Here is a 26,781-nt window from a genome sequence, read left to right as displayed (position 1 = left end):
CTGACCCCTAATGTTGGCAGTCTGACTGGGGCGGGACACATACTTGTTTATTGCGCAGGTATTTGAATTGTATGTATATATATTCTAAGTACTTGTACTTAGCTGAACATTTGCAGTTCATTGAGCATAAGTTTTTTGTAGTAACATTACTCAGATATTTATTAAATGAAAAAGAACAAAGAAACTGTTTTTTTTATTTTTTATAAGTTTATACATATAATCTTTGCTCTGGGAAACTTGGATTATATAATATAATGCATATGTTTAAAGTTTTGTTGCAGATTATCCTGTACAGTCTTCTAAATGTAATCAGGGATGACATTATGTAATCAGGGATGACATTATGTAATCAGGGATGACATTATGTAATCAGGGATGACAATATGTAATCAGGGATGACATTATGTAATCAGGGATGACATTATGTAATCAGGGATGACATTATGTAATCAGGGATAGAGGGATGACATTATGTAATCAGGGATGACATTATGTAATCAGGCATGACATTATGTAATCAGGGATGACATGTTTCATCTAGCTTGGATCTTTGTCTAAAAGAGACTTCCTTTTACAGGAAAGTTCCATAAGAGTAAAAAGTATCGTCCCTGATTGGTCAGTGTAGACTGCACAGGCTCATCAGGTATAACACTTTACGCACATGCATTAGACCCAGTTTTCCCAGAACAGAAGGATATACTTGTAAAAAAGATGGCAGATGGACCATCGTGTAAGAGAGTGGTCATTAAAGGGGCCTTTTCACAGATTTTGGCATTTTTTAACTTATTCATTAAATGCTTTATATAATATATATAAGCTCCAGTAAAAAATCAAGAAAAAAATTTAAAAAAGGAAAAGAACATTGCCCGGAGCAGGTTTCGAACCATTGACCCCTGGAGTCCTGCCAGAGTCCTGAAGTAAAAATGCTTCAGCCTACTGAGCTATTCCGCAGAGTACACATTCTTGACGTATTTTATACCTTATATAAGCAATCTTCGTAGTTTTACAAAATTTAACGACAAAAACAGAACTCTCCAAATTATTCAATCGTTTCGCGTTGCAACGCTTTATAATTTTTAGGTTTTAAAATCGTCAAAACATGCATATAATGGCTATGATAGAGCATGGTTAATGTTCAGTATTACTGTTTCCTCACAAATATCATAACTAAAACGAAAACTTACGAATCTGAAACAACTTTTTTCAATTTTGTCAATTTACCTAAGCGTGAAAAGATCCCTTTAACCCCAACTGTACAGATCAGTCTGTGAGGTAAAAATATGAGTTTCCCAATTATCATTGAAGAGCACATGCAATTGATTTGTATGGGTACATGTAAAACTTTAATACAATTGTCATTTATTGAAGCCATTGACCCTACACCTTAATATATAGAATAAATGTTGTTCAGCATTCAATAGTATGTATAGTTAGTGATGGTTGATTTTCTTGGAAAACAAGTGTAAAACCATATTTGTCATTTTTCACGGGAGACAAAAATATGAGTTTTCCTAGAAAAATGAAGTTATGGTTTGCCAGATCTTTTATGATTGTTCATTTTATGAATTAAATATTTAATTGTGTAATGTAATAAAATGATGTCCATTTAAATTTAAATGACAATGAATGTGTTAAATAATTTCATAAACACCAAAGTATGCCTTTTTTTTAAAGTGAAGTGTAGAGCATATTATGGGATGGTAGTGAAATGGTGAATAGTGAAATAGATCCATAGTGAAATATAATTCTTATTTTGATAGCGAAAATACACATTTTGATTGTTGGACCGTGTAAAATAGTTTTATCCTATGTATATTATTACCTTTCTTAAATATTATTTGCAGGTTTCTTGCTGTTGGTCGATTTCCAGGTTGTTGGCAATGTGTGCAGCAATAATGACAGGAAATACCCAACCAATCTGTAGCCATAGAAACCTGGATCAATGTTACCCACAATGCACGGGCAGCACATGGACATGTACTTAGATCCCATGATGGGCAAAAGTAAGTTGACAAACAGAGTGGCTTAGTCTTATTTGTTGTTAAACCCTTGAACACTCAGATGAGCAATTTTACCAATTTGTTACTATAGTCCCCAGAGAAGGTAATCAGTGATTATCAAGATGGCAATGTCCATGCCGAGGCAGGTATTTTTCGCTGTTAAATTTATACCCTTTATTACTAAAGTATCAAGTTTTTAAATTCCGCTCACTTTAAATTTCTAGCCATATTAGCAATAAAGTTACTGGTGTTTATTTCATAGTATATTCGCTCTATATCTTGACTTAACTGGCTGTGAAATTTCTTAGTGGGATGAACTTATTAGGGCTCCACTAAGAAAATTTGCGGGGAGTAAGGTCGAGATATAAAGCAAATTTAAATACGAAATAAACGCTAATCACCTTTTTACTGATATGGCTGGAAAGTGAGCGTCATTTAAAAAAATAAACAAAAGTAATAAAAGGTATAAAACGGTGAAAAATAACTGTCTTGGCATGGATGTCGCCATCTTGACTATCACTTTATTTCTCCCTCTGTCAGTCCCTTCGAATATCAAATATCGAATATTGGGTACAATTTAAGACCTTTCTTACTTGTTGCCACTTTTAAAGACTTTATTTTCAACTTAAAGATACTGCATGATGAGCAGCAATTAACTGTTCACTTTTTGTGCTGGTTGTACCCAGCCAATTTCATTTTGATTGAAAAGGGTTAACCCTTTCAGCGCGGGAACCGAATTTTGAAGGCCTTTGCAAACAGTTTGGATCCAGATGAGACGCCACAGAACGTGGCATCACATCAGGATCCAAACTGTTTGCTATTCTGATAGTATTCTTTGGAAAAAAAATCGAAATAAATGCTAATTTTAGAAATTCAGCAGACGACCTTATAGCAGACGACAAATTTCCCAGCATGCAAAGGGTTAAAAAACATGAGGTGTGTTCTGGGAAACCTGGGCTTCCTGCATGTGAGTAAAGCTTTGTCCCAGATTAGCCCGTGGAGAACACTCACACACTTTACTTCTAATGTGGATTTTTTGTTGAGGACAGACCTCTGTTTAACTAAAAATTCCATTAAAGTGGAAAGTGACGTCCCTGATGAGCCTTAGGGTACTGCACAGGCTAATCTGGGACGACGCTTTATGCACATGTATATAGCCCTGAGTTTTGCCAGAACAAGGCTACAATCTTTGATATATTCTTGTCCTTAGAAATACCTGTATTGAGGTTGTAATCTCTTCTGTATTGAGGTTGTAATCTCTCCTGTATTGAGGTTGTAATCTCTTAACTAATAAGCTGATTGCTTTTATTATGTTTATATGACTGTGTTCTGAATGAAATGTTAGAAAGTGTTAAGGAAACTCAACAACATCACAACATGTTTTGTGCTTAAGAAAAGTTGAATGACTAATGTATTTTTTTTTACGATACTACTCAAATAACAAAGCTTATATGAAAAATCATTCATATAAACCTTGAATAATTTTGTACGATTCCTGGAGGTGGTGAAGCAATCGTCCAATAAAACAAAAATGTACAACTTTTTGACAACACTTCTGTGTGTTTCTAATTGCCTGCCTCTTTGAGATGCCCATCAAGGCACTTCATGTTTATAATCAGGGTACAAATAACTTGCTAATTAAAAACATAATGATCTTAACAAGTACTGTCCTAAATGCACAGGGTGAGATTGAGGATAAAACAAACAGTGAGGACACAACCAGCATGTTGGCCAATGTAAGATACTCGTTCTCAGGTAAACAGGACTTACTGCATATGCGTTAAGTGTCGAATCCCAGATTAGCCTTTAATGCAGTCCAAACAAGGTTGTTAGGGACAACACTTTCTGCTTATACTGATTTGTCAGCTAAGATGAGACTTCCTTTAAGAGGAAAATACTATAGAAGCGGAATAGGTTGCAGTGTGTTTTTTCATTCAAAATCGGGTCTGGTACTCAGCCCCATTCCCAATGGAAAAAAGCATATTTTTTCCCAAATGGGAGCTAAAAATTCCCAATGGAAGGTTTTTAAGATCTCAATATTTTGTTCATCTCCAATGCATATAAGTTCAACCTTAGTAAATATAATACTGAAAACACTTGTATCCCCAATTTTAAAGCATTTTTTAGCAAAACAACAACAACAACACTTATTTCCCAACTATAGTCAATTTAAACGCTGCACATTTTCCCAATTCCCAAAATGATGAACACAAACACTGGGTTGTCCCAGGTGCAGAGCCTGTGCAGACTAATCTGGGATGACACTTCATCCACATGAATTATGTCCAGTTTTCCCAAAACAAGGCTCTGGTACAGTTTGTCAAGGAGTAATGGTGGAGGTAGTTGTTAATTTTATAACCAGTGGGTGCTGAGCTGGGTGGTTCTCTAGGAATCCTTCACGGTTTATTGTATATACTGTTAATAATTTATATCTTTCTCATGTAATTTTGTGGTTTAAAAAACCTACTATTTTGAGGAATGTAAATTCATGGATTTCTGATTTTGGAAAAAAAGTATAAGGAATTGACATTGGTCATTGTCTGATGTGTTTGGGTAAAATTGTCTGATGTGTTCGGGTAACATTGTCCGATGTGTGCGGGTAACATTTTGGGATGGGACAACCAAAAAATCAATGAAAGTTTATGTGCCAGAACTAAAAATGATTTAAGAGTAAGAAAGGGACCTTTTCACAGATTTTGGCATGTATTGAAGTTTTTCATTAAATGCTTTAAGTTGATAAATGTAAACATTGGACTAAAAAACTCTAGTAAACAACAAGAATAAATTAGAGTAAGAGAAAGACAACTCCTCATCTGGGCTCTAACCAAAGACCCTTTATTTAGTAAAAGTTTATCACTTTAACCACTTGGCCAAGCGTATGTGATTCAGTGAGAGGTGTATTTAATACTTTATATAAGGAATGCTTGTAGTGCCACTATATATAACGATAACAACAGAATTCTCCAAATTATTCAATTAATTATTTCACGTTTGTAACCCTTAATAATTTTCAGGTTTTTAAATCGTTAAAAAGATTCATAATCATATAAGGAATATTTTAGAGCATGGCAACTTTTCAGTATAACTGTTTCCTTGCAAATATCATAACTACAACAAAAATTCGCGATTCTGATTTTTTTTAATTTTGTCAATTATGCATAAAATGAAAAGGTCCTTTTTGAAGCCATCAGAAACTGTTAAACTGTAAATCTGACAATTCATGCCAACCAAAACAGTGTTAGCATTTATATGTGATAATTTTGGGTTTTGCAAGAATTGTCAATAAATAAAACACGATATTAATTATTACCATTTGAGCCTCATTCTGGGAAAACTGGGCTTAATGCATGTGCAGTCCGTGCAGGCTAATCAGGGACTACTTGATTTTTTCTGAGAAGAGACTTCTTTTCAACTAAAATACCCTACAACACTCTACGCGATTTCATGAAGCCAAGTTTTCCAAGAACAAGGCTCAGTACGGGGAAGTAAACTTCAAAGTATCCAGGAGGCTCAGTATGGGGAAGTATATACTTCAAAGTATCCAGGGTATGGGAAGTAGTTCCCTGAAAAAAATCGTCCCCAAATTTTTTCATACCCAATTTTTTTTTCCGCACCCAAATTTTATATTCGTACCCAAAATTTTTGTTTTGGACTATATATTTTTTTAACCCAAAATTTTCTTACCCACATTTTTTTTCCTACCCATATTTTTCTTAACAAACATTTTTGTTCTTGCCCAAATTTTTTTGGGGGCATAATACTTTAAAGTACCCGGGTTACGGGGAAGTAGTACCCAGGGGAACCTTAACCCATTCAGCCTCATGCACATGTCAAAAAGACTCACATAGTCTAGTGTTTTTTTTTCAACCTTATGCAATCAGTGCAGTGATTTTTTTTGTTACAGCCTGTGGCATTTGGATTGGGAAAATTAGCGCGGTAAACCATGAAATTGGGAAAAAATAGCGCGATAAACCATGAAATTGGGAAACATTATAAATATGACTATAAGAACAGAATAAAAATTGCCAAGTTCATGTTTGACAGCATTTTTATATTATAAAGTGTTGCTTTCATGTCTTCTTACAACGTTTAGTTAATATCCTTCCACATGCATATTAAACTTGCAATAATCTATAGATTCTTCAATATACATGTACCATTATGATTTAAACATAATCTCTTTAAGAGTATGAAAATAATTCAGGATGTTTTTTAAAGTAAAATATGATATGGTGAAAACATTAACAAATATTAACAAACACGCTTTTGTGTTCTTGCTGTGTTAATGTTGTATTAAATGGAGCTAAAATAATACATTTCATTTGTTTACCTTTTAATATCTTGCACAATTGACATCCTCAGTTCAATGCTATTTCACCAAACTATACAGCGTGACAAACATAATAAAGCAGAATATGCATATGAATCTGAATATACACAGATCCACTAACATATAAATCAAATCATGTTTGTCTCTTTCCATTTTCGAACGGTTCTCGTCTTAAATGCTTTAACTTTGCGAACTCCAATTTCCCAACACAGATTTCCGTGACGCACATTCACTGTGAACATTTCTAATAAATATTTGTTGTTGTTCATCTCAAACATAGTAATTTGCGTTATTTGACACACACATTTAATTATCTCCAAATAACCATGTGATATCTGCTGTTAATTTTAGTGTTATTTATCATTTTCGCTGCTCATCGCAAACTTTTCGTCTGCTTGCCGCCATCTTGAACGTGTGTAAATACAGGCGTTAACAATCAGGATACATTGACTATCGTCGGTATCCTCCGCAATATAGAGAGAGATGTGTGGATAGCAACGTAAAATCGTATTTGGCTACATTCGCGAACATTCGTAAGTCAGTTGTCATTCGGCGAAGACTCGACAAGCTCGATCAGCACTCGTTCTACGAAATTAACGCTAAATGACATTGTAATCTTATTGGGTTAATTGGGAAAGATTGGTCATTTTTTGGGAAATTTTGGTCAGATTTTTGGGAAAAAACGTCATTTTTTGCAATTGGGAAGCAGCCGAATATCGGCGGTATTTTTGGGCAAAAAAATCATGCACTGCAGTGCCAATAAAAAAACTCAATGAAAATTTCATTTTCAAATTTATTACAGCATATTTCGTTTACAAATATCAAGGGCACAAATACCAGTATGCCCTTACTCTATACATATGTTTATGGTGAAAGGAAAATAAAATTTATCCCGTCTAATATATTGAATAAAAAAATTAATTTTGTTTATCCTGTCTGATGAAGCAGTGTCACCTTTGTAAACTCCAAGAAATCAACTTTCTTTTATACCTAATGATAAAATATGACAGTGAAATAACAGTAGTGAAAATAAACAAACTGTTATTTTCACCGGTGAAAATTACAAATTTTCAGAACAACTTTTTATATCTTTATTATTTATTTATATATTTTTTATGATCAAGAGTGAATTAAAATCCGGTATTCCACTGAATCCAACAAATTTTCTTTTTGTTTTATTCTTTTTTCACCGTTCATTTACATTGTAAAAAAACTTTAACTGGAGAATTTCACTGGAATAGTGACATATCATTTTGTGTATTGAAATGTATTGAAGCACGCCACTGAAGAAAGGGTAACTATTCAGCGGAAGGGAATCAGCTGTTAATTATTTTCTTGAAAAGGGGCATAAAAGAAACAGAAAATGTTCATTTCATTGTTAGATTGTTTGTTATTTCACTATTGATCAAAGAAAAAATAATATTTTGCTCCACTCGTGAAAATATATTTTCTATGATCACTCGTAAAATAACAAACGATCTTACACTGACAAGAACAAATATCCTCTACAACTATCATATCCCCCAGGCGTGATGGAAATGTCATTTTTGCAACTCAGACAATTGTAGCATAATTATATTTTCTTGTTCTTCATGTCTCTTTTTAGATAATTACATTGAACATTTGATGCTGTTATGCTGTGTTTTTTAAATAAAATAAGCCATCAAAATGGTGATGTAAAAAACGAGATGGCTTCCTGCCTATATATGTTTGGTTTATAAAAAATGATTCAAATTAAAATTCTTAAAATAATATTATAATGATTGGTTTGTCAAATATATGAAACACATCTAAGTTAAATGGTCAATATTTTTATTTTACCTGGATAAATTACTTGGTGAGTAGGATGTACAACAGTTCCCGGAAAAAGAACTAATTTGCCTTGCCCAAGGGGTTATCTAAATAAAAAGACTATAAAAGACATATATTGTAAATTACTTTTAAAAAGCTATTCCTCTCTGAAATCACAAGTGTTTTGGTTTGTTTTTTGGTGTGTAATATTGTTTAGTGCCTGCACAAAAGTTGTTCAAATCATAATCCTGGGCAAAATCTGGCCTAGCCCCAGGGGTCATATGATATATATATATATACACTTAATTTAGTTAGCTTTTTAAAAAATCTACAAAAAAATTCGAAAGAGTATATATGTTTCCTATAATAATATTGTCCTCTCCTATTGTTATTTTACATCATGCCCCTGGGGACGAAATAGGCCCTACTTGAAAGTGGGATGGTGAAATAGTATAATTTGAATTGATATTTAAAATGTGACATTAGATTGTGGCCGCATACAAAGATTGTTCAAATAATACCCCTTGCTTTAGAACACAGGTGGTTAGCGTGTGGCTATTATAATAACAAGTGAAAACATTATTTTGAATGATCGTTTTATTTCTTAAAATTTAACTAAGCATGTGTAGAAATATAACAAGATATATACATTTCCAAAAAGGAAATTCATTTCTGCGTTGAATAAGACCGGGTTCATGAAAATCGCTGCACAATTGATGAAGTAATGGCTGTTCAAAGCCATGCACTCTGTTTTCGGGCGATTTCGAGTTAAATACCTTGTTATATATATATTTGATAGTGAAATTTGTTTTTCAGAAAAATTGATTTTTCGTTATAATATGATTATTTATCATACAAAATGATATTTTTACTTATTAATATCATAGCCACACGCTAACCACCTGTGCTTTAGAACTGACCATGTCCCACAAGGTGAGAGCTACAGAGTCATCTTGGCCCTTTTTTTCTGAGAGAGACTCAATGTATAATTGCTTCAATTAAGATAAATATGTATGTGAGAAGTTGAAGCAATATTTAAATATGCGTCTTTATTTGAGGATAATACTATTTATATATTTTGGCATGATACAAGAAGTAAATACTGAAAAGAAGTTTGAATATACATTTTAAGATGTAGGACAAGGTAAAAATGAAAAATAAAAAAATCTGAATGACCATACATATGTATGTGATTCTTTAATTACTATTGATCCAATTGGGTTGTGTATCATCTGACAAATTCTATCTGGTCTCATGTGGCATAATTGTGTGACATGTGGGCATGCTGAGAAATAGGACTTTCTCTGTCTCATCTTACCCTTACCATAACTACCGCTGACTTTGGCACCTAAACCAGCTTGTTGTTATCCAAAACACCAACTGGTTTTGTATTTGAATGAAAAGAAATCAATGCTTTGTCAAATAACATGTTAAACTGGCTTAAAATAGACTTTAAGACATTAGTTTTAACAAATATTTGATAATAATGAAACTGTTATCTTGATATTTGATATATAATTTATTGGACTTTAAATTAATCACTAAGAATTAGGACCCATTAAACATAAGCAAGCACAAAACTATTTTTTTGTTATATTCTCTTTTCATTATAATCTGGGATGAACACAAAGAGCATAATAAAAAATAATATTGTGCACATATTTGTTGAACATTTCTGCCACTTGCATTCAACTCATTAAATGCTGCCATTTTGTAACAGTAACTGTATAACAAACAGTAAATTGGTGATGTCAATTTAATATTGTATGCTTGCCTTTTGAAATCAAAGCACTGAAGGCACTGAAGTTGTTCGCTGTTGTCGTCCTTGGTTGGCTTGTGCGCATTGCACAGGCTAATCAGTGTGCACAGGCTAATCTTATTTGACATGCATTAAGCCCTGTTTTCCCTAAAAGCAGCCAATATATACAGATTTCAATGATAAACACTAGACTGGCCAATGTCGACTTACAAGCTGGTAAATACACCCACTGCAGAAGTAGAGCAGACGCTCCTAAGCATTCATAGTCTGCAATGCAGACAGTCCAGGCGAAACGATGACCATGGTAGACCATGGTCACCATGGTTTTTGATGGTTGACCATGGTATTTGATTGTCAGCCATCAAAAACCGTGGTGGAACATGATCAGGAACATGGTTGACCATGGTCACAAAAACTATGGACCATGGTCCGCAATGATGACCATGGTCAACCATGGTTGGCAATGGTGACAAAAGACGGACCATGGTTGGACATGGTCACACACAAAAATGGACCATGGTCGGCAATGGTGACCATGGTCAACCATGGGCGGCAATGGTGACAAAAGACAGACCATGGTTGGACATGGTCATTGCTGTTTTTACAAAGGAAGAATATTGTGTGCACAGGAAGTTGAAATGGGCAAGCTGAATGAAGACACATGGTTTATGTTATATTTGGAAATGTAAGTCTTTAATAAATTACCGGCTAAACTGATCAGCCATTGGTTCCATTTTAACTTTTTTGGCACTGTGTTCACCTATGTTTCCCAATTTTGCTACATTGTATCACTTTTTCCTCTGCTTTATGAATGTTTTTGTCACCAACATAATCAGAAGCATATCTAATCATTTCATACTCATTAACTGTTCGCCAACATGTCGATGAAGTGTCAGCAATTCAAATGATTTTATTACAATGTTGAATTTTATCTTTAAGTTCTTTCAGTAATTCAATGGCCCTGGACACATAATATTCCCTTAAAGTAAGAGCCTTTCTACACAAGTGTTCAATGCCAAAAAGTTAATTATTAATGTCAAACTGCCTTTTATTTCTAGTTTTGGTAAATAAAAAACAGAACTATCAAGCCTGACCTTTTTCCTGGAATTCTCTAGGAAATTCCTGCAGAAATTCCAGCAGTTATCAACAGCCTTTTTCTGTCAAAACCATGACCACTTAAGCCTGTGGTGCTGTTTTACAAAAGGAAGGCCATACGACTATGGTCTACCATGGTAGACCATGGCCAACCACCTTTTGTTAAATGGCACCACAGTCTTTGTCCATGGTCAACCATGGTATATGGCCATGGTCGACCATGGTATTTGACCATGGTCAACCATGGTATTTGGCCATGGTCGACCATGGTCAACCAGGGTCATGATGACCATGGTCAAAGACTGTGGTGCCATTTAACAAAACGTGGTCTACCATGGTATACCATGGTCATATGACCATGGTCAACCATGGTTTAGCCATGGTCTATCATGGTATACCATGGTCATATGGCCTTCATATCGCCTGGAAGGCAGCGGTAATTGTTCCTGGCATAGTGAGTTACAGTCCTTAGCGTAGCTAAGCTAGCTAAGCAAGCTAAGCACATGTACTGCTTTGCAAAACATGCTCTGTAAATTTAGTCGGCCGCTAACGCGATCAACTAAAAATCAGCTTCGAAGCAAAATGGACCATGTTTGTAATTAGAATGTTTGTTTTCTTGACATTTGATCATGAGCATGTCCTTATATAAAGAACTGAAGTATAAATGGAGTCCATTTGTCCAGCTTCTCATCTTTTCACAACATCCGTCTTTATCTCAGGCAGGGTTTCAATTGGCCTTTGTGTGAGGAGGGAGAAAATTGTTATGGGTGTGCTAATTGGGATTTCATTTGGAAAGAGCCCATGGGTTTTGATGGGGTGATTGAGGAAGTTGTCCTTAAATGACCGGAAAGCATTTCAGATTCTATGGGAAGATGAAATGGGCATAATTGCTGTTATTTTGTGGCAAAGAAGAGCATTTGTTGTCTGAAGCAGTATATAATGGGTCTTTTTTTCTCAGTGTTTAATCAGAATGAGTGGACTCAGTAAAGTGAAAAATTGTATTCAATGTCACTGGTGGGGTACTGTCTAGTTTCACTTTGTTACACCAGGGAAGCCGGGGAAAGGCAGAACATGACAAATAAAAACATGCACAACACCAGTTTTACTTGAGTTCATAAAGAGAAATTATTTGTGGTGATACAACAAATGTAACAAAGTTATAAACTAATATAGCATTTACCTGTGAAATATCCATGACTACCTCTTCACCTTAAATTACCTATCAACTATCACCAATGTGATAACAGTTTATTATCAGATTGAACCTGTTGTAGAATACAACCAAAGGCTGTTGCCCTCCTAAATAGATCTGTGTTTGAATACCTCTTTCAACAACAACTTGGATGTTTGATTGCATATCAAAGTATGATTGCATGATTTGTTTGTTTGACTTGATTCTTGGGTTGGGGGGGGGGGAGTAAATAAGTGCAGAACACAACACCTTGAATACTTGTCACTTGTTCTTCATTGTTGGAAAGATTATGACAAGACTCATTATGGGAAAAATGGGCTTAATGAATGTGCATAAAAGATACTAATATGTACGACAAGTAAAGGTCAACAAATCCTCACTGTGAAGCTTGATTTTAATTGTAAAAGATACTACATTAACAATAATTTTACTTGTTTATTGTTCACACGACAGCATGCAATCACTAGAAAGGTATAACTCTTACAGGGAATTTGTTGCCCTTTAAATTTATTTAGCCACGTACTGTGAAAACCAAGCTTGATGCTTGTGCATAAAGTGTGCAGTCCTCACATACTTGCAAGTGTGATCATAGATATGCCTGTGCAGTCCTCACATATACTTGCAAGTGTGATCATAGATATGCCTGTGCAGTCCTCACATATACTTGCAAGTGTGATCATAGATATGCCTGTGCAGTCCTCACATATACTTGCAAGTGTGATCATAGATATGCCTGTGCAGTCCTCACATATACTTGCAAGTGTGATCATAGATATGCCTGTGCAGTCCTCACATATACTTGATGTTTGTGCATTAATTAAAGTGTGATCATAGATATGCCTGTGCAGTCCTCACATACTTGATGTTTGTGCATTAAGTGTGATCATAGATATGCCTGTGCAGTCCTCACATACTTGATGTTTGTGCATTAAGTGTGATCATAGATATGCCTGTGCAGTCCTCACAAACTTGCAAAATAAGAAGTGGAATATTGTCCTATTAGATTGTTCTGAAAGTATGTAGAACGGAGTGTGTTGTGGTACCATGTATCACACATGTTTTATTTTCTAAATGTTTTTCTGTGTTTAATGCAGTGCAGTTGATTATTCAAATAATACTGGCGGTCCTATTTTGGCTATGCTTTATTATGAACAGTGCTCTTTATACGCCAAAAAAAAGTAGACATTAGCTTTAATATGGTAATATGGCACAGAAATATGGAGGCTTTGAGTAGCATATTGTATTGTATCAAATGAGAAAAGAAAAGTACTCTTTGAGTCTATTTCAGTTTCAGAATGGCAGTTTTAACTATTGAAACAAATATTTTGATAATGAGACATGAGATGTCTTTCTTTTTTATTGAATTTAAAATTTAACAGATCAGCTAAAAAAAGCTAGCTTGCTATTTAATGAATATCAGTAATAGGGAACTACCATTTTTGTTATCTATGGGAGGCTATTCTTTCTAAGTGACAATATATTAGTATTATTCACCTCCCTTGATTTCAGGTAATATCAACTTAATATTAAAACTTCTTGTCCCTTGAATATTGATTGCTATTTTTACATACACAATTGCACACTATCATTGTTCTTTTACACCATTACAGTCTTATAAAGATCCATTTCACTGTTTAGAAATAATTTCACAATTAAACACAACAACATATGTTTTCTTCATTAGACAGTGTTGGTAATAAACACTGAGCCTTGGGTCTATAAATAGCAACAAGAAAATACCATGACCGTTTGACCTGAGAATGACCTATCTCCACGCTTTACTGTGTTATACTGGTCAACCTTGAGTTTACTGACCACAGGGTAGACCGCCATGTTCCATGTTAGCTTGACCAGGGCTTAAAGGAATTTGACTTTGACGCTTAATGTTGTTGTGAATAATTTATTAATTTCTGCATTTGTTAGTGTTGTGGAATTGAGTTGCTTGAATTGTTTATGTTTATACCTACATGTACAGTTCTGGTTTACGTTGAGGTAAATATAGGTTCAGATATTAGTTAAATCACTCAAGTGGAACATAATTATATGAATACTTTGTTTTATGATATTGTGCTTGTGGAAGGGATGAAAACTAAATACGCTTGTTAAAAGAGCATATATAGTGCCTAGATTTATATATTAGATATGTGTATAGTGTTGACTGCATTTCATGAAAAGGATATTAACATAAAGCACGACAGGTAAATATATTGGTGTTGGTAGTAAGCATAGAAATTATGAATAATTTGGATTTTAGTTGTGCACATGTTTCTATGCTGGTTTGGTTGGAAGTTGTTTGATAGTAAAGCAGGCATACAGTTGTGATAATTGTCTGATAGTAATTAATCTCTACTAACATCATCATTTTCATAATATACTGCATCTGCCTTTGTAAACATGGTTTAATTGTGCATTAGAAGGTTATTTATCATGATATAAATATTAAGTGTGACTTGCAACATTATGTACATTTCATGTAAAAGATGGCTATTCCTGGGAAAACTGGCTTTAAATGGAATTGTGTAAAGTGTCATCCCTGATCATCCTGTGCAGTCGGCATTCATGGAATTTTTTCGCTAAAAGGAAATCTCTTCTAAAAGCAAATCCAGTTTCGGCGGATGTAGTTGTCCTAAATTACACTGTAACTCCAATATAACGCGGATGACGGGGTCCAAGCCACGCAACCGCGTTATAAACGGACAGCGTTATAAGTTTTGAGCTAATTTATTGCAGGGGGGATATAAAAACAGGTAAAGTATAGCCTATAATATAGGTCCTGTGTATTGCCATGCTCTGTTGTCATCCGAAAATACTTGCATATAAACCGAATCGAACGATAACGTAATACATACCGCTTTTCTAATGTGCACATGCATCCGATAATCCAATATAATTACAACATCAATTACGAAAAAAATAATCTTTAACATTTATGACGAGAAATATGAGATTCATAAGCACATCCATATGCCGACGCCAATTTTCAGAAAAAGAGTACAGTGCATTATGGGACAGAGCTTTAATTGGGCGAGCGACTTTAAATTTAGATTGAATGCAATACGACACATGTACAAAGAAATGTTTTATTGCGTCATACGCGTCATGTAAAAATCGTGCTTTCCGTGGACTTTCTGATAAATGGCAAAAATAAAAGTGAATCTCTGTTTAGTATACTGCGTTAGCACGTAAATAAATCGTTAGGATTATTTAATTTATTATTTGTACACGTACAGAAACAACAGAAACTTTAAACATAAACAAAGATCTTTTTATTTATCAAGCATGTATAGCATATAATAAACGATAACACTGTCAATGTTTATACAATACACGATACATACAAAACATTAACAGGTAATTCATCTTTTTGCTATGAAATGTGAAATATTCCGTCATCTTTCTCTGCTTGCACGAGTCTCTGGCTGCGCAGTATACTAGTTGTGCGCAGTATATTTCACAGGCGCTCCTTTCATATGGACAAACTGCAATCAAATCAAAGTAAAAATGTTTTAATCGTTTTGAATAACTTTAATTTGATAATTATTCCACTTGCACTTACCTTATTGAAAATAGCGCACTGAGCCGCTCTGATAGAGAATACATGTAATAAACACTGACTGAGTGACTCGCAAGTTTTCACACCTTTATTGACCTTTATTGACATTACACAAGAGATTAACACCAGTTAGCTTTCTCTTGTTGTTTAACTTCTAACCGATTAAAATCGATTAATATCGGTTAAACGGACGGATAAAGCAAGCAGGCTGTGATCGCCGCCATCTTTGAATTTTCTGAAAATACATGAAGATGCATAACATTGGTTTGAATCAAAAATGGAAGGTTGGAGAAAAAAAACGGGATCCAAGGACCCCCCCGCGTTATATTGGACACAGCGTTATAACGGACCGCACTATATTGGAGTTACAGTGTAGTGTGTTTGAACTGCACAGGCTTATCTAGGATGTCACTACATGTACACAATTGCATTTAGCCCTGTTTTCCAAAAGCATGACTAAAGTGTACTTTGTGTAATTGAAATCTTTAGTTGAAGTTTTGTTGTTTACAATTTTCTAATGCGCATAATATTTTGTATACTAATATTGAAGATATTATTTTACTTGTTACGTCACAAGCTAAATACATGCACTCCCAATCCATGACTGACAGGTATGGGTGACTTGAATCTCATTTTATAGGAACTTTTGATGAAGGAATATAAAAATGTACACAAACAGTCTGCAAATCCAACATTTTCGTCTTCATAACCATTAGTTGGCTATGAAACTTTGAAAATGTCATAGCCAGAGGCTTTTTTCCATAGCCAATTAAAAAAAAAATCAGTGACGAAATCATGACAGGACGACATTTATATATATATATACATATATATTATACATATATTGTATATATATATTGCATTAATGGGTTTAAGTTTTTACCAAATATGTAGTGCTCAGAATTTGGTTAAGTTCTCAGTATCAAGCCTATTTATGTGTTCTGTGAGTATAACAGAGTATTTTGTTATCTTATTTGTGTTTTTAAAGTTTCATTATAACTTTATCATCTGTCAAAAAGTCAGTCTCAAGAACTACATTGTGGTCCATTTAAATTTGAAAAACGCGGACTTTAAACATCTTAGGGAGATAAATTAGAATATAAAAATACCATACATGCCATACGTCCTGGATTGTCCGGGACAGTCCTGGAAATGAAGAACTTGTCCCGCTGTCCCGGAAATCTGTCAAATGTCCTGGAATTTACAAAATCCATATATACGTGTACCTTATCTTAGGCTTAATTGCACCTCGAATCTGTGTATATCTGCAGCGTCTCCATGACGATGCCTACCCGAATAGGCAGACTACGCTACATGTCAAAATCGATCAATTCACAGGGGTCCTGTTATCATATCTATTGTCTCACGTTCGCGGTCAAACCGAAAAGGCGGCATTGTTTAATGTGGTTGTTGATTGACTTTAATCTACTACGTCATTATTTCTCGCTGCGTACGGGCAAAGGATAGTTGTTCACACATCTGAAGTTCAACATCGCTGAGTAAAAAATTAATTGTGATTGGTTGTATGTATAGTGAATTGATTTGAGTTGACGATCTAACGGTACTGTATTTTTGTATTTTTTATTATATAAATGCTATAAATGAATAAAGGCGTATCAACAACTACGCGTTACACACCGGTCTTAATACAATAATGCAGTGACGTCACCATCTATGTTTAGAACGCTTACACTGAAAACACGTGGCTTGTATCTAGTAACGGAAGTAGTCATGTTTAATTTGACGTTAATAGATCAAGTGTATTTCGGATAGGCTTTCGAACTTTTGCAATTAACGATGCGAAACAAAAAAAACGTACCAAAACTGCATATGTCTATAAATATCGCTACATTTTATACATGTCCCAGAAAATCGGCAAAAGTCCCGGACAATTTAACTCAATGTCCCGGAATTGGTCTGAAAAATTATGGCATGTATGAAAATACACTGCAGTTCCCTTATTTTGTTAGATTGCGGTTACCAACGGATTGTGATATATCTCAGAATCCCGATATAACTTTTCAGGTCATTCATGCATACATATGTATGAATAAGCATTCTTTGATTATCTCAAAACACGTTATATACCTAGGCTACTTTTATGCATCAAGTGTCATATCCATATTTTAAGTCCCCTATGGTTTCATCGGAGGGGACTTACGGTTTCCGCTCTGTGTGTCTGTTTGTCTGTCTGTCTGTCACACTTTTCTGGATCCTGCCATAACTTTAAAAGTTCTTAATATTTTTTCATGAAACTTGAAACATGGATAGATGGCAATATGGACATTATGCGCGTCATTTCATTTCGCTCCTATGTCAGAAATTCTGGTTGCTATGGCAACAAATAGACTAGAAATACTGCTGAAAATGGTGGTTTTTTGGATCTTTCGATAACATTAAAAGTTTTTTATATTTTATCCATGAAACTTGAAACGTGGAAAGATGGCAATATGGACATTATGCAGGTCATTTCATTTTGTTCCTACATCAAAAATTATGTTTTCTATAGCAACAAATAGACTAGAAATACTGCTGAAAATGGTGGTTTTCTGGATCCTGCGATAACTTTAGAAGTTCTTCATATTTTTTCATGAAACTTGAAACATGGATAGTTGGCTATATGGACATTATGCACGTCATTTGATTTTTCTTCCTATAATGTCAAAAATTCTGGTTGCTATGGCAACAACAAAACAAATATAAAAAATCTGACAATGGTGGAATTTCTGACAGGTGGTGCCGGTAGGGGACATATATTGCTTGGCAATAGTCTTGTATAAATTGATATTTAAAGCAAGCATTTTTCAATAAAGATTCTATGTATTTTCGAACAAGTGTTGTTAAATTTGCAATTCAAAAAGAATTGCTCGCTTTGATTGTTCATAAAAAAATAATCAAAATGTCACAAATAAATATGCAATATGTATTTTGATAGAAACCATAATACTGTTTGCATAGGCCCCTGATTTCAAGTAAATCTTTTGTGGTGATTTAAAGAATGCGAAAATTAGACTTCTTGTACAATATCATGTCCTTCTTTCTCGAGGACAGCGGGAACCGAATTTTAAAGGCCTTTGCAAACAGTATTGATCCAGATCAGACTCCACAAAACGTGGCGCCGATCCGGATCCAAACTGTTTGCTATATAATTCTAATAGTATACTTTGAAAAAATCGTAGAAAATGCTTATTTTAGAAATTCAGCAGACGACATTTTAGCAGACGACACATTTCCCAGAATGCAAAGGGTTAATATAAGATTGCTTGATAAAATTTTTGTAGCACAGATAACACTTTACTCTTGGTTAAAAAATGTGGTGCATTTTAGATAATGTGAAAATTTGTCCTCAAAATAAAAAAAACTAGTTGTTAACGCTTCGTGGCTGCAGGCGTTGAGCTAGGTATGTATTGATCTTTGACATGTACTGTTATTGTAAACACCTTCATGTGGAAACGACCTTTATGCTGATTGGCTCATGCCATAACCAAGAATCATACCAGTTAAAAGCAAATTTACTTATAGAGAACCTTGGCCATGGTGACATGCACCATGGTGAAAAACTGTTAATCTTTGATGTTTGGAAATTTTTCCATCGCCAGATCTGAGATTTTGTATAGCATTGGCAATCATGCGATGGGTTAATTTTGCAGACTGTAAATTAACAAATAACATATGGAATTAATATTCAAACATGCAGATTGCTACTGCTTTTTCTCTATTAAGTACATGAATTTCTTTAAGAGATATGTTGACCAGGATCAATTATTGTCCTCAGGGAAAAGTTGCATACAGTTGTTAAAGAAAAGCAGTTATACATGTTAATGTGTTTTGTTATAAATAAGTCTTAGATTCCAATAAAATGGTGTTCCAGGTGACATCCCCTGGCTTAAAATTTTCTTTAGTCATATTCTTCTTCCTATTGCAAGATTCTTCTATTTTTGGCTATTTTACAGCTCTTATTGATTGACAAGTTGTAGCCAAAGGGAATTTTCTTTTAGCCAAATTGGACAAATTGAAGCTAAAAAAAAGGCTAATTATTTGGGGAATGCCAGAGTACATGTACTTCATGGAGTTCAGATATTTTGCTGGTTGGATGTAAAAAAGAAACAGTTGTTCAGTGGTTTTTAGCTCACAAAGTGCTCATGGTAAGCTTTTGCGATGATATTTTATCCTTCGTTGCACATCCATCATCAGTGATTTAAATTGAAGCATTTTGATGCAAGAATTTAGTTGCAATTTTCTCATTTTTGACTCCTGCAAAAAACTAGCCTTGCATCATTTTGACCCATTTGTTTTCCACAATCCAACTTGAAAAAAGGACCAGAAATGATCATTTATGGATATAATAAAGCTTTTGTGAAAATACATTATATTCACTATTATGATAAATAAGCTATTACAAAACCTTAAACATGCATATAGGAACATTTCAAGTTTGTTCAGTATTTTGACTATTATCATTTTTATGCCCCCCTTCAAAGAAGAGGGGGTTTATTGTTTTGCACATGTCCGTCCACCGAATGGTTTCTGGATGATAACTCAAGAACGCTTACGCCTAGGATCATGAAACTTCATTGGTAATGACTTGCAGATGACCCCTATTGATTTTCAGGTCACTAGGTCAAAGGTCAAGGTCACAGTGACTCGAACAAGTTTAATGGTTTCCGAATGATAACTCAAGAACACTTACAATAGGATCATGAAACTTCATAGGTACATTGATCATGACTTGCAGATGACCCCTATTGATCTTCAGGTCACTAGGTCAAAGGTCAAAGTCACGGTGACTTAACAAATAAAAATGGTTTCCGGATGATAACTCAAGAATGCTTACGCCTAGCATTGTGAAACTTCATGTTTTCAGGATCATGAAACTTCATAGATACATTGATCATGACTCGCAGATGACCCGTATAGATTTTCAGGTCACTAGGTCAAAGGTCAAGGTCTTGGTGACTCAAACCAGTAAAATGGTTTCCGGATGATAACTCAAGAACGCTTACGCCTAGGTTCATGATACTTCATAGGTACATTGATCATGACTCGCAGATGACCCCTATTGATTTTCAGATCACTAGGTCAAAGGTCAAGGTCACAGTGCAGTGCTCCAGCAAGTATTTGAAAAGGGCAGGGTGGGATTTTTGTCAAAAGGGCACTTTTAGCGCATGCTTTTGGTCAAAAGGGCACTTTTGAGTGTGTGGTTGTATCATCAGGAATGTTCCATATTGTAATATTATAATAAGAATAAATATCATGTATATTTGTGTATTTTTCATGTCACATGTACTACTGAAAGAATGCATTCATTATTTTGTTTATGTAAGTATGCACTTGATGACATTTTTATGCCCCCCTTCGAAGAAGAGGGGGTATATTGCTTTGCACATGTCGGTCGGTCAGTCTGTCGGTTGGTCGGTCCGTCCACCAGGTGGTTTCCGGATGATAACTCAAGAACGCTTGGGGCTAGGATCATGAAACTTCGTAGGTACATTGATTATGACTTGCAGATGACCCCTATTGATTTTGAGGTCACTAGGTCAAAGGTCAAGGTCACGGTGACCCGAAATAGTAAAATGGTTGTCGGATGATAACTCAAGAACGCATATGCCTATAATCATGAAACTTCATAGGTAGATTGATCATGACTCGCAGATGACCCCTAATGATTTTGAAGTCACAAGGTCAAAGGTCAAGGTAATGGTGACCCGAAATAGTTAAATGATTTTCGGATGATAACTTAAGAACGCTTTTGCCTAGGATCATGACACTTCATAGGTACATTGATCTTGACTCGCAGATGACCCCTATTGATTTTCAGGTCACTAGGTCAAAGGTCAAGGTCACAGTGACAAAAAACGTATTCACACAATGGCTGCCACTACAACAGACAGCTCATATGGGGGGCATGCATGTTTTACAAACAGCCCTTGTTATATAAGCAATACAAGTATTTGTGCAGTTAACATCTTGTGAAAGGCTTCAAATACTCTGTGAAATAAATTGTTCTTTATAATTATAGTCTCTGTGTGATAATTACTCTTATTATTATGTTGTATGTTGATCAGATGTAAACATAAATAATCAATTTTAATGAAAGTGATGTTAGATTACGAGCATTCACAGTTAATTCAGCCAAAAGAGATTTCAATTCAAACAATTGTCAGTGGTTTGTGTTTGCCAGTGAATTGCTGTTTTAAATAGTAAGCAGGGTAACAGATAAGATTCCATGTCAATTAGTTTTCACTTCAAGCTTTTTGAAACAATTACTTTTTGGCTCAAAAGTATTTGTCAATTATTTTTTGACAATATCATAAAACCTTACATATATTTCTGGATGAGATGAGCTCTTTATTTCGGGTATTGATAATTCTGAGTATTCTTATTCCAATTAATAAAATCGTTATAATTTACATTGTCAATGATTGCTTGTGACTATTAGTAAATTTTCTATAGAAAACTCATGGATGACGATGAGTTTTTTTTTGTTTCGAATTCAATTCATCAACGTCAAGCCTGGAGAAATCATTTTTCCATGTTATTCATTGTTTAGATATTGGATTGCTACGTAGTTTTGAGCCGAATATTTTTCAGAAGCTGTCACCACGTGCGCTTTTAAATATGGGATTTTACTCTTCACAGCGTCTTTTCCCGACAGTATGGGTCGCGTAACCAAAGAAAATATCGAGCGAGCACGCCTTTATGAAAGTTTCCTAGTCTATCTGCGTTTAGCAGCCAACATTTTCCAGAATTTTTATAGACGGACGATTTTTATGTCGACACTGGGTCGAACCAGAATCTATATAAACTTTAATCATTAGGGCCGAACTAAAGGTCACAATATACTAATACAAATCGAACGCGGTACAGCAATCGCCAGGCAGCGTTGTCGTCCCTTGCTCTCAGATACAGTTAAATCTCTGCGTGGTGGTTGGCAGAACGGAGGAAAACGGTACAACTAAAACGACTAAGATTGAAAATACTAAAAGCTCATTGAATTGGGATTAAAATATCAACTTGTAAATGTACCTGCAAGTAGGATATTTATCTTATAATTTATTCATGCATAAAGACGTAACCTGTACACTTGATAAAAAAACTCCCCTGCAGGAGCAAGAACAAACTCAACTCATAACAATATTTGTATTTTATTATATTATTTTTTAACTATATAATAATTTATTAGAATACAAATATAAGCGCTTCAAACTTAAATAAGTGCAAACAATTTTTATCGCCTATCAAATCTCTTAAACATCACTTTTTCATTTACCTTTGACAATAACAAATACTGTGAAACCATTTATTTTCGACAGCACAAAATTTCGTCATTTTTATAAAAATGACAATTTCGTCAGCACTTAAATTCGCCGATTTCTGATTTTGAATTTTTAAAAAATGCGCCAGTCAATATCCGATTTGTGTGTAATACATATTCGCGATCAATCGCAGTTGCGAAAAATCGTGGTACGAATGCGGGAACACACTTGAGAATCACTGCAGGAGGTGGGGCCTGTTTGTCACATGCCAATTAACTAGTCTTTTGTTATCAAGGGACAGTAATGGACCCTCTTAATGTATGCCATTAACACGTTCATTGTTATGATTAGCGGACAAGTGGGATCGAATAACCGTTAACGAGTGTTTGTAACAACGAAGCCAATTGCCAATCGGGAATGTGTTCTAGTTGGTATGATTTTTATTAATATGCTGTCAATACCGTTTTAAAACTGTTTGTGTTATACGAAAGAGGTTCCAGTTTGTTAAGTGTGTTTTTTTTTCAAACAAAATGCTTTTTTATTCTGATATCATTATTAAAATTAGAAACTCTATGTGTGTGTTTGTTCTTAAAAAGTAAACTACCGGTATATAAATCAATAATGTCAATAATTTAAAAATAAATAAATTGATACATATAAAATAGTAATAAGTGTGGTTAAACGAAAACAATCAAACAACAAACAGCAATTAAAATATTCTTTATTAATTTGGGATAAATACGCATGTTGATCACACATCGTCATCTTTTCATTTGGTTTACAAAAAAATGTATTGTCTTTCATCGGCATTCGCTGCGTGATGGCTAATATGCAACACCCCTGAAAAACACAATGCACCTAATGGGTAATAACGTTATAAACAATAAGCGCTAATTCATTTCCATTCTACATAAACGAAGTCAAGGCATTCGATACAGCTGTAATGCACACGAGTTTTAAAGAAGTGTCACGTGTCAGTTAAGTACCTTGTGTAATCTACATCCCTTTGTGTCAAAACCGGATTAATCTTGATTACGAAACAGCAGTGAATGTGTGCATGGATTATGTTGGAATTTAATGCCTAATGTCTACGGTAAAGTTTTGAAATATTGTTCAACTTGGTGTTTGTTTTTGTTCAAACATAGAGCATGATTGTTCGTTAGGATCTTAAATTCACCGATCGGTCGACTGACGAAATTTATGAAAATTAATGCCTGACGATTAATAATGGTTTCACAGTATGCTAAAACAAGTGTAAACATTTTATCATCTATCAAACCTCTAAATTAAAACATCACTTTTTCATTCACCTTTAACAATAACGAATGTGCTAGCTACAGAACAAAATGCTTCACATTACTTAATGGCCTTAGAAAGACGTCGATTTTTAATTTCAAAGAAGTCCGCCACCACAACAGATCTGAGGCGATCAAATCGCTCCATGCTCCCATTTAACTTTACCATAAGCAGTTTGTCAATTGTGTCTGCTCCCAGTGAACACCTGTGATCTGTCTAATAATAAGTTTCAGCTGGGAAAAGACTCTTTCAACAGTGGCAGTACTAAGCGGTAGAACCAGAGCAATGCTCACAAGACGGGACACCAACGGGTAGGCAATATTCAACCCTTTGTCCATGTGGGCCCTGCCATGAAATAGACGCCCAAGGTTTACTAACGATCTTTCATTACAGGCAAATGAAGATGCTAGTTCAGTGAAACCCTGCCAATGGATTTGTAGATCTTCACAATCCATCCCGTAGTGAGATGCTAGCTGCTCCATTTCGTGTGTCCCATAGAAGGCTGGAATCTCAGATAGTATTGAAAGGTCCAGAATGAAAAGGGCCTCGACAATGGCAGAATCTTCAAATCTTCGCTCTATATTACCTGTCAGAGCTACCAAGAAATCTTCTCTTGCAATCCTAAAGGTTTCATTGTTTTCTTTGGTAGGACTGATCCCTAAATCAGTCATGAGGTCTTTGGTTTTTCCGAGCCATGTCCCGTTCTTATTTTTCAGCTTCAAAAGGAGCCGAAAGGTCTTATCAACATTGGCTTTAGCCAATCCAAGGTTGGCAGACTCTGATTTAAGTATAGGCTGAGTGCTGAGAGATGAGGCAGTGCATCAGCAAGAAGCATGAGAACCTGCAGTGTGACCGGATCTTGCAGGTTTTTCAATAATCCGTTGCCGATTGAATCCTCAGCGATATTGGCGTTCTCCAGGTCAACAACTATGCTCCTGTAGCACCTAACTTTGCCGCTTACTGCCTTGTAATGACTAAGCCAACAGTGATGTTTGGCTTCTTAAACAGATACACGAAATAAGGAAAATGTGATTAATTGACAATTCAAATACCGTATGTCGATATACAGTACATGTACATGTGAAATAAGTCACGTTTATAATAAATCGTCAATTTTTCTGGGAAAATGACGCAATAAGTGTCATTTTATGACGCCATCAATCAGCTGATTCATTATACGGATGGCAAAAAATTATGTAGAATGACTAGATTTAAAGGTTGAAGGTCGTATAATTTTGAAGCTAAAGTTTTCTCGATTTTATTAATTATGAAAAATCATTCAGTGGTAAAGTAAAAAGTAGTCCGTGCACGTGCTCTGTGCACGTGACAGGGCACGTGACAGGTATATCCCACAGTGTTGAAAACAGGCTAGTATATTTCATAAGGTGTTATACCGTCAATGTCGCGTTGAAAATGGGATAAAAAGGATTTCATTCCAATAAAACAATTCCTAAAAGATCTCTGAATGGCAGACAGAGTACAGCCCTGTATATAAAACTATTATATACACCAATAACATTAGTGAATAGCTCATTCTTAACTTCTCATATCATTACATGTCTACGCTCAACTACACTCTCCCTCAGATTCTCTGTGTTCCTGGCTTTTATTAAAATCTGCCTACCCCCCATATTTGGATGTTGTGATAGTGTGGTTTGACATTAAGGTCCCTAACATTTAATTAATATTTATTATGGCAACTGTTGAAATATCTGACAAACAGACTCTGCCGAGTAACAGAACAGACAAGACTTTGCCAATGTATAATAAGAAACAATGACAACAATATCCTGTTATGATAAATGATGTCCACCATGCCCTGATGGCATCAAAGAAAGCAGCCTTAACTAAGTCCATATACTAAAAATACAACACCTAGGATCATATAAGTATTAGTATTAGATTCTTTTAACAAATAGTTTGCTAGTTTAATTGGGATGAAGGCCCCTATTGATTTAAACATGAAGAAATTAATTGTCAAATTCAAAGGAGAATGCCAAATTCAAAGGGGAATGCAGTTAAATAATATCAAATGCACATATTTGCGATGTGTAAGAAAACATACAAAATGCATGAAAAAATAACTAGCTATAAATAGAGGTAAAAATATTTAATTTACTTTCATGTCTACAAAAGCAAATTGTTAAAGTTACAATAAATTAATTATTCCTAGAGTTCTGCCTGGTGCAGCCTGTCACAGCTGACAAGATCAGGACATTCAGTCACATGTGTTGCTGCTACAGAGTTTTTACAAACAAACGATGAGAGCATTAAAACTCCATTAAAGCTATCTGAATTGAAATAATTATAGTGTCACAGCTATGCTAAATAAGAGGCATACACAGCTATGCTAAATAAGAGGCATACACAGCTATGCTAAATAAGAGGCATACACAGCTATGCTAAATAAGAGGCATACACAGCTATGCTAAATAAGAGGCATACACAGCTATGCTAAATAAGAGGCATACACAGCTATGCTAAATAAGAGGCATACACAGCTATGCTA

At 34.8% G+C, this 26,781-nt stretch overlaps 1 protein-coding gene across 1 annotated transcript in view; it reads left to right on the top strand.

The window, feature by feature from the left end:
* Positions 1-1,850: 1,850 nt before the first annotated feature.
* The window catches only part of LOC127856087 (ecdysone receptor-like), a 111,426-nt gene continuing 86,495 nt past the window's right edge, over positions 1,851-26,781 (top strand). The window contains exon 1 of the mRNA XM_052392077.1: positions 1,851-2,003. Coding sequence (XP_052248037.1) covers positions 1,943-2,003 — 61 coding nt within the window. The 5' untranslated portion in view covers positions 1,851-1,942. The remainder of the gene's footprint in view (positions 2,004-26,781) is intronic.

The sequence above is a fragment of the Dreissena polymorpha genome, chromosome 13, assembly GCF_020536995.1.
Source record: "Dreissena polymorpha isolate Duluth1 chromosome 13, UMN_Dpol_1.0, whole genome shotgun sequence".
Lineage (NCBI taxonomy): Eukaryota > Metazoa > Mollusca > Bivalvia > Myida > Dreissenidae > Dreissena > Dreissena polymorpha.
Note: the sequence above shows the minus strand (reverse complement) of the source record. Positions and strands in the feature narration are given on the sequence as shown.